At 39.0% G+C, this 15,146-nt stretch overlaps 1 protein-coding gene across 3 annotated transcripts in view; it reads right to left on the bottom strand.

Moving 5' to 3' along the window:
• CDKAL1 (CDK5 regulatory subunit associated protein 1 like 1) overlaps positions 1 to 15,146 on the bottom strand; it is a 654,086-nt gene that overhangs the window by 431,657 nt on the left and 207,283 nt on the right. For all 3 annotated transcript variants that reach the window (XM_030552528.1, XM_030552526.1, XM_030552527.1), the window contains exons 6-7: positions 13,429 to 13,525; positions 3,096 to 3,144 (exon numbers count right to left, since the gene is read on the bottom strand). In XM_030552528.1, coding sequence (XP_030408388.1) covers positions 3,096 to 3,144; positions 13,429 to 13,525 — 146 coding nt within the window. The remainder of the gene's footprint in view (positions 1 to 3,095; positions 3,145 to 13,428; positions 13,526 to 15,146) is intronic.

The raw sequence follows: 15,146 nt of genomic DNA, 5'->3' as shown, positions 1-15,146 counted from the left end.
AAAAAATCTTCAGATAGAAGCAGGAGCATCCTCATTCACTTTTGAAGGTAGAAACAGCTCAAATGGGGTTGCTGCAGCTATAGCTATATAGCTGTCTCCAATGCCTCTCAAGCCATCAATATTCATAGCTTCTACGGATGATGGGATGCGACCTACCTAACAATGAGTTCTCTGTATTGTGAATGAACCTACAGAGTTTGCCATAAATAAATCAATCAGTTATTTATTTATTATCTGTTCATCCAGGTAAATAAACATTTTTATGAAACATTTAGCCACTCCTCCGTGAATTTTCAACGAGAGTACAACATCGATGAATTTTTTTCATTTTCCTTTTGAAAATAGCCCAACTAAATTACATCACAATAACCAAGGCCGTGACATTAATTTACTAGCAGAAATTGGACCTCCCAGTTTCGTTGCATTTTTATTCCATCCCCTACTTTCCCCTAAGGCTGAGGCACCAAACGTTGCAACAGATGGCACAACAGCCTTACAAAGACATTTCAGTTACATTTCACTTGAATTTGCTTATATTATTTATAAGTTATTAGGTATTTTAATTTTTACATATTACAAATATAAGTTACTCTTCACCAATTATGCTTTTATTTGCTGTATTTCACTTAGCTTGGAAATGAAAATGCCCTAGTCAATTTCACTCTCTTTATATAAGTATCTAATCAGATTAACATATTCATTCTCATATATTGGCAGAATGCTCCAATATTTGGGTTTCAAATATGCAGAGGAATGTTATTCCTTTAAAATAAATTTCCCTTTGAAATGCGTTTTCTAATTACATGGAAACACTTCTACTGGTATTAGACTTTTGCAAAAAACAGCTTTTTACATCATCTATATTTGGCATCTAAATCTACTTGACAATGTCCCTTAGTTTCTGTTAGATTTATGTTAAGCATTTTACTTTTACAGTTTGAATTCTCCAATAAATTTTTGATAAACTCTGAGCCCCACTCTCTTCTGAAAAAAAAAAAACCCAGAAGGGACTGGCATCAGCTATTGAATTCAACAGCCCAGTTAATCCTTTCTGTCCAATTTGCAATTAGGATAAGCAGCAAGGGAACTGAGTCCCAAGGTTATGCACAGTCTCTCTAAACTCTGTTTCCATAATTCTCATTTTTTAAAGTTTAATTTTATATATGGCCATTTTTACAAGAAGCTTTAAAACTGGTATTTTAATGAACAGCAACACTTCACAAATGCAATATCAACAGTGAATTACAATTTTTAAATAAATTAGAATAAATAAATTGCTTTCAAGCCAGACTTAAGTGATAATCTTATTCTGACTCCCTAAAAAACAAAACTAAAAACAAAAAACACACACAGAACATCAGAGAGTTGAAGCTATGAACACTTTACAAAATTCACAGTGCTTCCTATCATATTTTTAAGGGTCTTATCTACACCAGCAGATGGATCATCTCATTAAGATGCAAGACGCTAATTCTGGATGACACAGCAGCTAAACTTCCTAACAGGTTACCAAGAGCAGCATGATGCTCCTGAGGCAATGATTGACTCATTTAATGCCAGCAAGTACCAAAAGATCACCACAGAGAACTATAATGTTTCTATTTTCAGTATGTTATGAGAACGAAAGCAGGAACAAAAAAAAAAACTCCATAAAAAGCTTATTCTGTAGCTCTGCCCCATCATACTGGGACAAATGCTGCCACCGCTACTCCCAGTGGATAGTGCATTATTCCATTGGTAGGTGCACTGATTTGAGTAGCACTTTACTGTCCACATCATTTTACTGACTTCAGTGGCACTACTCGCAGACTAAGGTATTCGCTACATTGGCGCTTTACAGCGCTGCAACTTTCTTGAAAAAACACACTTCTGAGCGCACCAAGTTACAGCGCTGCAAAGCGCCAGTGTAAACAGTGTCCCAGCTCCCAGCGCTGCAAGCTAATCCCCACGGGGAGGTGGAGTACCTGCAGCGCTGGGAGAGCTCTCCCCCAGCGCTGGCACCGCGACTAAACACACACTTCAAAGCGCTGCTGCGGGAGCGCTTCCACAGCAGCGCTTTGGAGTTCTGAGTGTAGCCAAGCCTACAGGTACAGGTCAAGGTGAATGAGGCAGGCAGAAAAAAAATTTTTTTTGAGGGAATCTGCTTTGCAGTCTTATGTTATGACAAATGTCAATTAAAGTAATAGCAAACTATTTTTGTGTTTTGGTTGGGAATACCTAAGGGGCAGTTTTCATTTTAAAAGTAAGATGAAAGCAGTACAAGTGCTATATTATTCAGCCACTCAAATTATACTTTGCAGAACCTTTAAACCACACTACATAATCTCTTAATAGAAGCATCTTCTTTACTTAGTCTGGTTTATGCATTTTCATGCTCTGCTCTAAAAACTTATCATACTCAAGAACAAAAGTTAGAGACAACATCTCATGGACCAGTTGCTTGTTTACACTAAAAGCACAGCCAGCTAGGCTGAGCCATGTAGTTTGAATGCTTCATGGAACAGTAATTTTACAACCTGATTGGTAATGGAGACAATGTCATGTAGCCCAGAAAGAACCAGACAAATTGATTTATTAAATAATGAATGTTCACTAGTCAGACTGAAGAAACAATGCACTCTTTACAATACTTCACTGCAAAATATTTTGTGTATATACATGAACACAGCAAGAGTGAACAACCAACATAGTTACACAAGAACCACTAAACCAGTAGATTGTTTAGCTGCCTAGTTGAAGAAAGCTTGTAGAAACGAGACGAAATATCTAAATAAACAGAAACTGTGAGTTCAAAAGATATGATAATGAGTTTATTGCAGCTATATTATTTAGGTAAAAAGGATTTTTAAAATGTGTCCAAAGAATCTTCCACCTTTAAATCTAGTAACCCACAAACCTTGTCATATTTCATCTTTGCAAACATTACTTCTGTGATGCATACATTGCATAGTGCATCATTACATGAACAGAAAATCCTTCATTTACTTATCTGATCAAAACAAAAACAGAATGGTGTGGAACATGTCACAGTGTGTCTACTAAACAAAGCTCGCAACAGTCAGCAGAATGGCAGTTATTTCAATTGTAAGGCTTACCTTTAATAGTTTCCTCCACAACTTCTACTACACGGTCTATTTGCTGAACCTGAAAAAAGGACCAGAAGATGAATAAACTAAGCTGCTTTGATGGATCTGAAAAATTCTTGTTTCACATGTATTTCATTCAGTATTGTGGAAGAAACTAAAATCGTTTTTGGTTATATTTCCATTTAGGATAGTGTTGTGTAGTAGTATTTTGTCTTGGGCAGAGAACAGATGATTCTATTCACCTATACTGAAACACTTGGTTTCTATTTCCTAGCAGAACAAATAACTTCTCTTTAGTAGGATAAAAAAGGATCCATGAGCTTCTTTTACACAGTCTTTAAGATCGGCATAAATGTTATACAGCGTACCTTGTCAGCGCTAGTAAGCTAAGCTAGGCCTGGCCTGGATAAAAAGTTCAAGAAATTCCAAAAACTTAAGATCACACTCTAAGTTAAATACATTCTATAGAATACCCCGATTACATATTTCAAATTAGAGTTTCACAACTACACCTCACAAAAGTCCAAAAGAGATTTTAATCTTTTTTTAATTAATTGTTTAATATTGACCAAGAATTGGAAATTTTAGCTCATGAGTTAAAGGTTTTAGCAAATTGTGATAATTTTAAAACAGTGGGCATTAAAAAAGAAGTCTGGTTGTATTCCTAACCTAAAATAGTTGTGATCATCACTGCCCTTCTCTTATTGTGCAATGGGGAAATTCACTTATGAAATTCTTAAACCCTTTTAAAATCAACATATTGAGCTCAAAGAAAAAAACAAGTACACTGCACTTTCATTTTCTTGGGATATGGTCAAGAAATATATTTCCTGAAAGTGTACATCCAAAGGATTATGCAAGTTACTGGAACTTCAATATTACAATGATGACAAGTGAGATACCAGGAGGGCAAGACTCAAGGTGCGTATTGCACTATGTGGCTCCAATATAAAGTACCTCTAACTGAAATTAAAGGGAATTACTTGGCTGGAGTCCCATGCATTTAGGAAGAAAGGGTGTTGACTTCCAGTCTTAAAATCTGTGGAACAAAACATTTTACCTGACCTAGAAAAATCTCTCTACACTGGAATATTCTTTATGTTGTCACAGAAAATAAAAGAATTTGTTAATACATAGATAAAATGATCATATGTAATTACAGCACCACTCATGCTACTATATAACTTATTCATCGTTACTATTTTAAATTACTCACACATCACTTTATTTCCTCTACTCACTTGCATGTATAATGACAATCTCTGCACCAAAAATCAATCAACCATGTGTGATTGAGTTGTTACCTCTCCAAGGACACCAGAAGTCCCCATCAGGAGACATCTTCCTATTAAGGGGGACAGTACTTCTTGATATAAGATTTCTCTCCCAGTAATATCCCCTGCAGCATTTTTAAAAGGGGCCTGACTCTTTTACACAATGTACAGATAAAAAGAAAAATGTTACCCTCCTGTAATTTAATCCTCAGCCTTACTTCAAAATTTTAATGCAAAAGATTTTTACTTACCTGCATTGTAACTGTGCTCTTCGTGATGTGAGTGAAGATATGTATTCCACTGAGTGTGCACATGCCCAGGGCACAAAGCCAGAGAACTCTGCCTAGCAGCAGTGACAGAGCAGCACTCACTCCCTGCGCCTCAAAGCCCTGCATAGGGACATAACACCGCCTTTCAGACCACTTATCTGGGAAGCAATAATGAAATGGATATTCCAGAGGAATTTAGCAGGCTCCAAAAGGGCTTCATTTATCTGGAAAATTACTCTCCCTGGGGCTGAGGATTGGCAGATATACAGCAACATGTGTGTGTTCTCTTGCATGTACTCGGCCTGGATCCCGAAAGTCTGATACAGATGATACTTGAGAGGGTCTTGGTATGACAGAGTCATCAAGCACTGGTAAAGAAGAGTCCGGTATTGCAGGGTCATTCAAAAAGAAAGGAAGACCAATGGAGGCTGATGGCCAGGTGAAACGGAGAGATTCAGGAACCTGCACAAGAGGGTCGACTGGACTGGCTCAGGAAGAATAACCTCCAACTGCAAGTGTAGTAGAGGGAGCAGTAATCTGTCATCTTCCCTGGGTTGAATCAAGAGTGGGAACTCCCAGACTGTCACACTCCAAAGAGGCCACTGGGAATAGTGGTAGGGCATTGGTGGCCAGTAGGTAGTAGGCCAGGGACTGCTATCTCTACTGCTAGAATGGTGCTGATGCCAGTACCGATGGAGATCCAAGGATCGAGAACAGTGCTTTGACGGTGAGAAGGAAGAGGAAGAAGTCTCCAAAGAAGATCTTGAGGAGCCCTCGGAATCATCCAGTGGGAATGGAAGAGCCACTCCCAAGGAAGCAAACAAATGGTCAGCCTCATCTGGAACCCAGTCTGAAGTCATCACTGGTGCCAAGCATCAAGGAGCAGTTGATACTGTTGGTTCCCAAAGAGACACTGCCCTATAGCCAGCACTTGAGCAAACAAGGGTGCTGAAACAGAGGTCAGCATTGAATCCAGTGAAGGGGTCTGTAATACATACATCGGTGTCGAAGACAATGTCTGTGCCAATGAGCCTCTCAGTACTGCAACCTTGCAGTCTGAGCACCAGATGGTGCAGAATACAGTGCAGTGCAGATGAGCAAGACAGCTCTGCACTCAGACTGTGCCAGTGGTGCAGCAGAAGGGGACAATGTAGAAGGCACTGCAACTGATAGCCTCTAAACTACAGGAGACTCAGGAGCATAAAGGAAGAGCAGGTCCAACAGTGTGGAGAAAATCCGTGCCAATGCTGCCATCATTGTTACAGGACTCAATGGACACCTCATGGTGGGAACCACAGCCAACATTACAGAGTCCAGCTGATCTGAGCACAATACCGTGGAGCAGTTAGACAAGCCAGCTCCATCATGCATACCAGAGGCCTCAAAGTGCCAGTCAGCACTCCTCTGAGGTGACGAACAGGAGTCCCTTTGAGTCCTGGAATGGTCCCTGTTGGTCTTATGGGACCTCTTCCTCAGAGGACCCGAAGGAGGAGAATAATCCATTTTTCTTCCAAGGGAAAGCTCTGAATCTTGAGCCAGGTGTCACATTTCATGTTGGCTCTGAAGAAAAGTTGGATAATCTGAGGTCCCCGATGCCTGCTCTAAGAGATGCTGCTTCAGCTGCTAGTTTATCATCAACTGTGTCCTCTTCTTAAACAACCTGCATATAAAGTGCCTTTAATGTGCCCAACAAACATCAGGTGTGGGGGTCACTATTGGGGATAGCTACCCCCCAAGACAGACAAAGTTTAAACCCTGGTGAGGGCATCATCTAGGGCAACTATCTATCTGAACTACTGTAACTAAACCTAAGGGTACTACTTTAAGTACACTAACAATGAACCAGATAGAATAAATTCTCAGAGAAACTGAGAAAAAAATGTGTAAAGAAAATCACCATATAGAATGCTTCAATTCTAGCTGCAGACAGTGAGAAGGAACTGCGAGGGTTTGGGTTTGGGGCAGCACTGCCCTGGAACATCCAGGGGTAGTGCAAAAGCCAGAAGGCATAAGAGCCAGCCCTATAGGTACTGCTGGACAAAGATATCTTTTTAAAGACCGATATTATGTTTGCTCTTTTCCAGTCCTCTGGGACCTCATCCATCCTCCATAAATTCGCAAAGATAATTGCTAGCAGTTCCAAGATTGCCTCAGGCAGTTCCTTAAGTGCCTTAGGATGAACTTCATCCAGCACCGCAGACTTGAATATATCTAACTTATCTAAATATTCTTTAACCTATTCTTTCCCTATTTTGGCTTGGATTCCTTCTCCCTTGTTGGTAATATTAATTATGTTGTTAATGGCGACCAGATACTGCTTTCTAGGGAAGACTGAAGCAAAAGAGGCATTAAACATCTCAGCTTTCTTGATGTCATCCATTATTAGTTCTCTTTTCCGTTAAGTAAAGGACCTACACTTTCCTTCACCTTTTTCTTGTTCCCAATGTGTTAAAGAAATTCTTTTTTATTGGCCTTTTATGTCCCTTGCTAGGTGAACATGGTTGGAAATTTCTATGAAATATTTTGATGTACTATTAAATACAATGTTAACAAGAAATTGCTCTATCATATTGCTGGTTTTGTGTGGTCTACTAATTATAGGACAAATAGAAATGTTTATTAGAAGTGACACTTTTGAGAGTGTTGCTTTCTATTTACACACCAAATTATCAGACTAAACACTTTAGTGTTTGAAATACAGTCACCTTGCAGCCTGGCTGTACAGACTCAAGCATATCTACCTGAATAAGCAGTAAACAGAATATTTAAGCCAGAGGCCAATCAATTGAGCAGCACTCATTAAGACAGCTCTCTGCATGAAACCACACTTCTCCACAGCACTGAAAAAACAAATCTGCACCTATATGCTGGGCTTATAGCTCTCTAACCAGATTTGCCATTTAAAATCATTCCACATAAAATTCAACTGAATTTATTCCTTTCCTGCAATACATATTGAGAATTCATATTTGTAAAGGTTTCTATCTAGGATGGCACAGAGCGTAAGCCTCACAAACATTAATGCATTCTAGCCTTATAAACCCCTGTGAGGTAAGGAAGTATTATCCTTATTTACAGATGCCAATGTACAGTAGATTCACTTAATAGTAACCGCTTGGTTCAGCTAAAAGCTGCTATTATCCAGAAGCTGCCTATAAGCAGAGGGCATTGAAACAATGATACATTGCCCAGAACAATAGTTCTGAAACTGTTTATTAACTTTCAGTACTAAAGAAAACCAAACATGGCAAACAGTAATGGATACATATTTTAGCAGCGGTTCTCAAACGTTAACAACCCAAGGCCCCTCATTTTGATATAAACATTTTTGCGGACTCCCAAGCCTCCCGCTAAGCCTCAGACCTTGTCTCCACTCCACCCCTTTCCCCAAGGCACCGCCCCTGCCCAACCCTGCCACTCCTCTTCCATGCCTCTTTCTGCCCTCTCCCCCAAGCACACCATAGCCCTGTTCCTACCCCTCCCTCCCAGCACCTCCTGCACACCGCTGAACAGCTGTTCTCCAGCGTGCAGGAGGTGCTGGGAGGGAGGGGTAGGAGGACCCCAGTTTGAGAAATGCTGAATTACAGTGTACCAAAATGCTTAGCACAAACTTGGGACATTTCAGCTTGCTGTGTATCACAAGAAATACTGTAAAGTGGAACACAATTTTACAATACTGTGAAAGGAATGTTTTTTAAAAACTAAAGAAAACTTATAAAACACTTACAGTATAAGTCTTTGTATGCTGAACAGTACTGTAATTACACTTAGTGTCACACAAATTGAAGCAGTATGAGATTTAAAAAAATAAAATAGATAAAAATAAAAAAAATAAGAACGAAATTTGTTCAATGTTGTCCGCTTTCCTCATTTTGCCATCTCCACTTTTAAATCCTTCTCAATTCTGTGTGCATGCACATAACCATTCTCAAAGCCGACACTGGAATATCCTGAGAAAAATGTCCACCGCAAATAGCTGCTCTGTTAGAGAAAGCTCTTCAGGTTTATCATCAGATGCACTATCCTCTTGTGTCTCATAAGCCTGCTGTACTTTACAGCCATTGCCAGAAGTTTGGAATCGGAAAGCTCATCTTCCATCTCCAAATAACTCTCAAATTAAACAATGGTCTCAAATTCCTCGGCAGTTAGATGTTCAGGAACGGAAACATCATCCGGAACATGAATGCCGACCACACCATCAATTTCTGTTGATGAAAACCCTCCCTTCCTGAAATAGTTTAGAACAGTCTGTGTGAGAACAGCAACTCATGACTCCTTAGCAAGATGAAGTGCCATCAATCACAGGGTTTAGGTTTTTTTCCTGAAACATCCATCTTTCCTATGGGTGGGTAGGCTTCCACAGAAGCAGTAATATGAGCATTAAAAGGAGCACAGTAGTGACTGTTGAAGTTTTTAATGACACCCATGCCCATTGGTTGCATGACTGAGGTTGCATATGGAGGCAAGAATTTTAACATCATATATGATAGCTTTACATGAGCTGAATGATCTGGGCAATTGTCAATTAAAAGGTACATGGGTTGGTCTTCTAGCCACAGCTCTCTATTCCAGTTCTTAAACTACTCTTCAAACAACAAACTAGTCATTCAAGCCCTGGCTGAGTTTTTGTAGACCACAGAAAGTTCTGAGCGGTCCTTAGGGAAACAAGGGCACTTGCTCTTTCTGATCACCTTGAGAGGCTGTTTCTCCATGCCATCCATGTTTGCACAATTTCCAATTAATGGCAATTTCTCCCTCCCCTCCATAAACTCTTCTTCAGCATGCCAAAACCTCTGTCAGAAAAGCACCAGTCTCATCAGCAATGTCATGTGGCTGGTACTGCTCGAGAATGCTGGGGAGGGTGTCTGCCCACCGTTCAGTGACTGCTGAAAAGGTCAGCACCTATCTTTCTTGACATGCTCTTTGCGCTTAATCATGTTGTGCCCAGCTTTCCACTTACTAAGCCTGCCACTTGCAGCATTAGTGTCCTTCCTAGGCTCTACCACTAGGTGACTCGCTCTTTTTCAGCATTGGCCAGAAGAATCGAGCACCGTGGCTAAGCGTATGCTGAAACCAGAGCCACGGGGCTTGACCAATATCTACCTCCTTTCCCTCACACTGGCGCTCACAGCCTCATTCTGTGCTGTTCCTGTGCTCCTATAAAATGTTATGGCTGTTGATCTGAATGCACAAAACAACACACTTTGAGAAAATAAACCACTTGGCTACTCTCACTTGCTTAGCAGTGAGCTCATGTAGGGCCTCCAGCACCTGAACTTTATCAGCAAAAGACAGTTTCATGTGTCTGGAAGCCATGGCACACAGTGGAAGAGCTCAGTTATGCATGCTCAGAGGCAGGAAACAGAATACAGGTAGGACCTCCTCTCTAAATAAAGTTGTTCTTAAGCGGCACACCTGTTGCTAATAATCCAAATCCCATTAACCACTGATATTAATGGGATGGGATTGGTTTCTGATTACTATGTTGACAATAACCACAAGCTGCTATTATCAGAATTGCTATTAAGTGGAATCTACTGTGTAAACTGTATGACTTTAAATGTTCTCAGAAAAATATAACCCAATGTATCACACTGGTTTAGACTATCACATCAGCATGAAGAATTTAAACTCTCAGTACACTGTTTCAAAGGGCATTGTTACAAGGCAGTTAAAAATGCAATGCTACTATATGTGTGAATACACAATATATCATCCACAAGAAATCACTTTAAAATCTAGTTCTGTATATTCAAGGCACTGATTAAAAGAAGCCCTCAACTGCCATAGTCTTACTGGTAGTTACACAAATACTGCAACTTCCTCATTCAACCTTCGTCATACCCAGACCAACATTTTCCAAGGGAACTCTACTCTGACACACTGTCTCTCTACAAAGTTATCCCAAGAGACTTATAATTGTTAGCAAGAAACCACATTCTCAGACAACATTGCTTAAAATATGGTACAGCTTACGTAACTGATGACAAATCAAATTTCTATTACTCAACACATGGGTGAGACCAACAACAACACCTGGTGATAAAGTAAAGTTTTCACAACTGCTTCCTTATAACATTTACATTTTCACAGCTGAATCAGCATGAAGTTGCCAACAAAACACTTCGAATTTCAATCTCATTACAATTGCCTTTTTAAAATATTTTACTATAATAGAATGCTGAGTCTCTTTTTAAAAACATTAGTATGTTAAAATGTATTGTTCCTTAGTCTGCATTGACATTACTGCACTTTTAATCCTCTATTTGAGGAATTTAACACTAAATAATATTGTATATTAGCTGGAGAGAAAACCCACCCTTTTCTGTGTGACCCAATATGGGGAGGGGGAACAAAAGCATAATACAGCGGAAATAAAGGGAGAATCTAACCCAGGGTTTCTTTTTTGAAGATTTAGGTCTACAGAACAAGAGCTTTGTGTACCTATGATGTCCTATGTTTATGGTACTATAACTTTCATGCACACTGCTGTTATCTTTACAATTATCATTATTGTGACCATCATTTCAATGTTTCCAAGGCCAATTCCAATGATTTGGGGGAAGTGTGTTAATCGCGCTAGTTAACTTTTAATAGACATTTGTCTGTTTCAAATTCAAAATGGAAAATATTTTAATTAGTAACTAGTAAATTTGGGAGCCCAATTTAAGATGGAGTGAAGACGTCTGATTTTCAGAAAAGCATTTATCACCCTCTAGAAATCATTTCCTCCAGTTGGATGCTCAAAAATTGACAGCATATCACAAATCACAATCTAGGTCAGAGGCTACAGGCCCCTTCCTTTTTTTTTTTAATCCAGTATATGTTTCCTTACTATTCTATGTCTTTTTATGTACAGATTTTTGTACATTAACTACAAGCTAGATTGGCCCAGATCACATAATTATGCGCTCCAGGGGCAGAGTAGAGACTCAGTCACAATTCACTCCTTGCTGCTCCCTTGCTGCATGGAGGAAGCAAGCTGTACCAAACTGGCTAATGCACTGAGGGTGACAGAGTCAAAGGTTGTTTCACTCCCATCCATTTGCACAGATATGAGAACAGTGGCCCTGGAGAGGTTCTCCCCATCAAATTGTGACCTGCAGTGCAGTCTGCATATAAAAGAGTAAGGGGGCACTTCACATCCCCTTAACCTACTGTGCAGGATTGTATGTAGATTCAATTGATCCCTATATGTGTCTCAGCACTGGGAATGGACTAGATGACCTCTTGAAGTCCCTTTAAACTCTAAATTTCTATGAGTGGGTGGCTGGTTAACATATTTTGAGTATACATAGCAATATGAGAGAAGCTGTAAAATGGTTGTCTCAAAAGTGCAATAAGTACAAACTATCTTAATGGAAAATTATAATTAAAGAGTCTACCTAGTTTATGTTCTACTTCCTACTTGGCTTTGTAAGAACTCTTTTTACTCACTCAACATGACTTTAAAAAAAAAACAAGCAAGTTAGAAGATTAGTTTTGGTTTATCCTCATGATAGCTAAGTGAGGACGAGTATATTTTAATTAATACATTTAATACCTTTTAATGCCAGAAGGAACCAGTAGTACTACTTGCTCTGACCTGCATAATGCAAGTCATGAAACTTCACCCTGCAGTTACTGCAATAGGCCCAACAAAAGCATTTTAGAAAGACATCTAGTCTTTATTTAAAGACTTAATTGATGAAGAATCCTTAGTATTTTGTGCCCGAGATCATCGATCTTCATGACCATTTTTCAGTGCTGATGCAGTTATACAGCATTTTTCATCCCAAAGGATACAAAAGCACTTTAAAAACTACAATACACAGGATCCTCACTGTCTACAACCAGGGTGAAGCATGCCAGCTGTTTAACAGCTCACAGACAGGGATGCATTAACCCTTTCTGTTGCCCTGAGTAGGGAGTAAAATTGTCACGTTCCTCAGTCACTCTGCCCAAAGGCAAGAAGTCAGAAAAACCCAAACATGATGAAAAACAGGTGCTACCTACATAATTTATACACTATTGTCTCTTTTGCATTTTGACTTTAACTAGCTGTATTTCTTTAACAACAACACAGAAGATTAAATTTAAAGTAGCGGAGTTAATCCTTGCCATCACCCCCTGCAGGCTGCATAGGACATTGACACTAAATTCTGCGAACAGACTAAACCTCAATTACGTCCAAGAATGTATTTGACACAAAGCATCCATTGAACCATCGTGAAATGTAACCACAAAGCGAAAAGGTCTAGAGAGAGACTGAACGCTAGGCTTTCCCAGTAGAAGAAAGGAAGAAAGTCTAGTTCAGGGGTCAGCAACCTTTCAGAAGTGATGTGCCGAATCTTCATTTATTCACTCTAATTTAAGGTTTTGCATGCCAGTAATACATTTTAACATTTTTAGAAGGTCTCTTTCTATAAGTCTATAATATATAATTAATTATTGTTGTATGTAAAGTAAATAAGGTTTTTAAAATGTTTAAGCTTCATTTAAAATTAAATTAAAATGCAGAGGCCCCCAGACTGATGGCCAGGATGCGGGCAGTGTGAGTGTCACTGAAAATCAATTTGCGTGCCGCCTTTGGCGCACGTGCCATAGGTTGCCTACCACTGAACTAGTTTTTGGCATTGAAAAATTGTGTGAAAAGCCTCGTTTTTTTTTTTTTAAACACAAGATATTGCCCATAGCCGTGGCCCATCTAACCAAGAAGTTAATATAGAACTTCAGACAGCAACATTACATGACTCTTAAGGGCAAGAAAACAAATATGAAAATCTTAACAGGTCTTTTCTATTTGACAAATGTTCTTACCCCTATAATGCTCAGACCTTTGAGGTAATCCTGACGAGGCTGGGCTTGTGGAACACATCCAGCTAAAACCACTTTCTTGTCATCTTCTTGGGCTTTCCTAAAATGATTTTTAAAAAGTGAGAATTAATTTCTGAAAGCCAATCCCTTTGAGTTGTAAAGTAACTACCTAGTATCTACAAGTTCTGGAATAGCATTCATCATCAAATAAGGTGAATAATTTATTTGTTCACAGAAAAGCAAACACTGCTGCAAAAAGTTCCATAGTTAATGGGATAGGTGCATGTTTGAACCCAGGTTAAAGAAAATCCTGACAAATCAGAGATTTGAGCTGTTTTTTCCATTTACAATGAGAATATGACACATGGCAGACTTCCAAGTTTGTGCCTTCATCTGAGGGGCAGGGCAGTGACGTTCACACTGGATAATCCTGAAAGTCCTAATATAAACTTTAGCTAAGCTTTATTTACCACAACTGTGGCAGAGGGATATGTGTTTGGGGCAGTTGGGGCACACATCTACAGCCTGATTCGTGACAAGTCATTTAAAACAAAAGGTGCAGTCTATGTGAACAAGAACCATTAGCTCACAATTTAACAGCTATTTAATGCAGCCTGAAATGATAAATTACATTAGGTGTTTAAAACTATTATTAAAACTGGATTAAACATTTTCAAGCTTGAACTGTTTACCTTTGCCAGATTAAATATTTATGTGAATATTAATTTATATAATTCCTTAGTTCAGGCATTATCTTGCCACCTAGTGGGAACCTGAAATACTGAAGATCAAATAGCTAAATCCTTTCATTTTTTAAAATATTGTAATTAATTCTAGACACAGCATTGAATTTTAAGTCGTTCCTGAAACTTGAAAATACAGAAAGTACTATGCACCTGCTATACCCAACTGTACTGAAAAAAACAAAGTGGGATTCAAGCCCTAGTTTATAATTAGTGAACTTAGTTAGATGATCTGCTAATGTTAAAATAATAATTCAAATACTCAAACAGTCCGAGAGAGAAGGAAATTCAACTTTTTATCAGGTTCCATTAGCCCAGACATCCTATGGGTTGTATACTCTCAGACTTATGTCCCACAATACACACTGCTGGCTACATCACACCTTCTATGGAAATTTATGGCAAGCTGGAGCTATCCTATAGTGAATCCGTATTTTCTTCAACAAAGTACAGAGTTGTTAAGTGTTCGCTATTACTTTATACCTTGGTGATAAAACTCTTAGTGTCATAACACACTTTTTTTTATATGTGCTCCTTACTAAGATAATGTAGCATTTACAAAATCACACACTGTTGGAGAAATACAGGCTTATCTGATCTCTGGAGGCTAGCTCCAGTAGGGTACTTTAGAGGAAGTAATGTTACCACAAGAGTGTAAACCGACACACTCCATTTATGAAGCTGAAAATTCCTGGCAGGTCTGGACTTCTGAACCTGCTAACAAAGAAGATGTATGCTGACAGTCAAATGTGCTTATTACCCCCCTTTTCCTCCTGGCTAATTGTGAGAATTCACCTCATAATGGAAAAACTGATACTTTTGTTTTATTTAATTTGCAGGTCACCTTTAGGAACAAGCCCATTTGGTTTTAGATGACAGAGGAATTGCTGTACCAAAATCAGATCACTGGCCATGTAGTCAGATATCTTGCCTCAAAACAGTGCCCAACACCAACTATTTCAGAAAGGGCTAATGATC

This window comes from Gopherus evgoodei, chromosome 2 (genome assembly GCF_007399415.2).
Source record: "Gopherus evgoodei ecotype Sinaloan lineage chromosome 2, rGopEvg1_v1.p, whole genome shotgun sequence".
NCBI lineage: Eukaryota > Metazoa > Chordata > Testudines > Testudinidae > Gopherus > Gopherus evgoodei.
The sequence above is the reverse complement of the archived record's forward strand: the minus strand, read 5'-3'. Positions and strand labels throughout refer to the sequence as shown.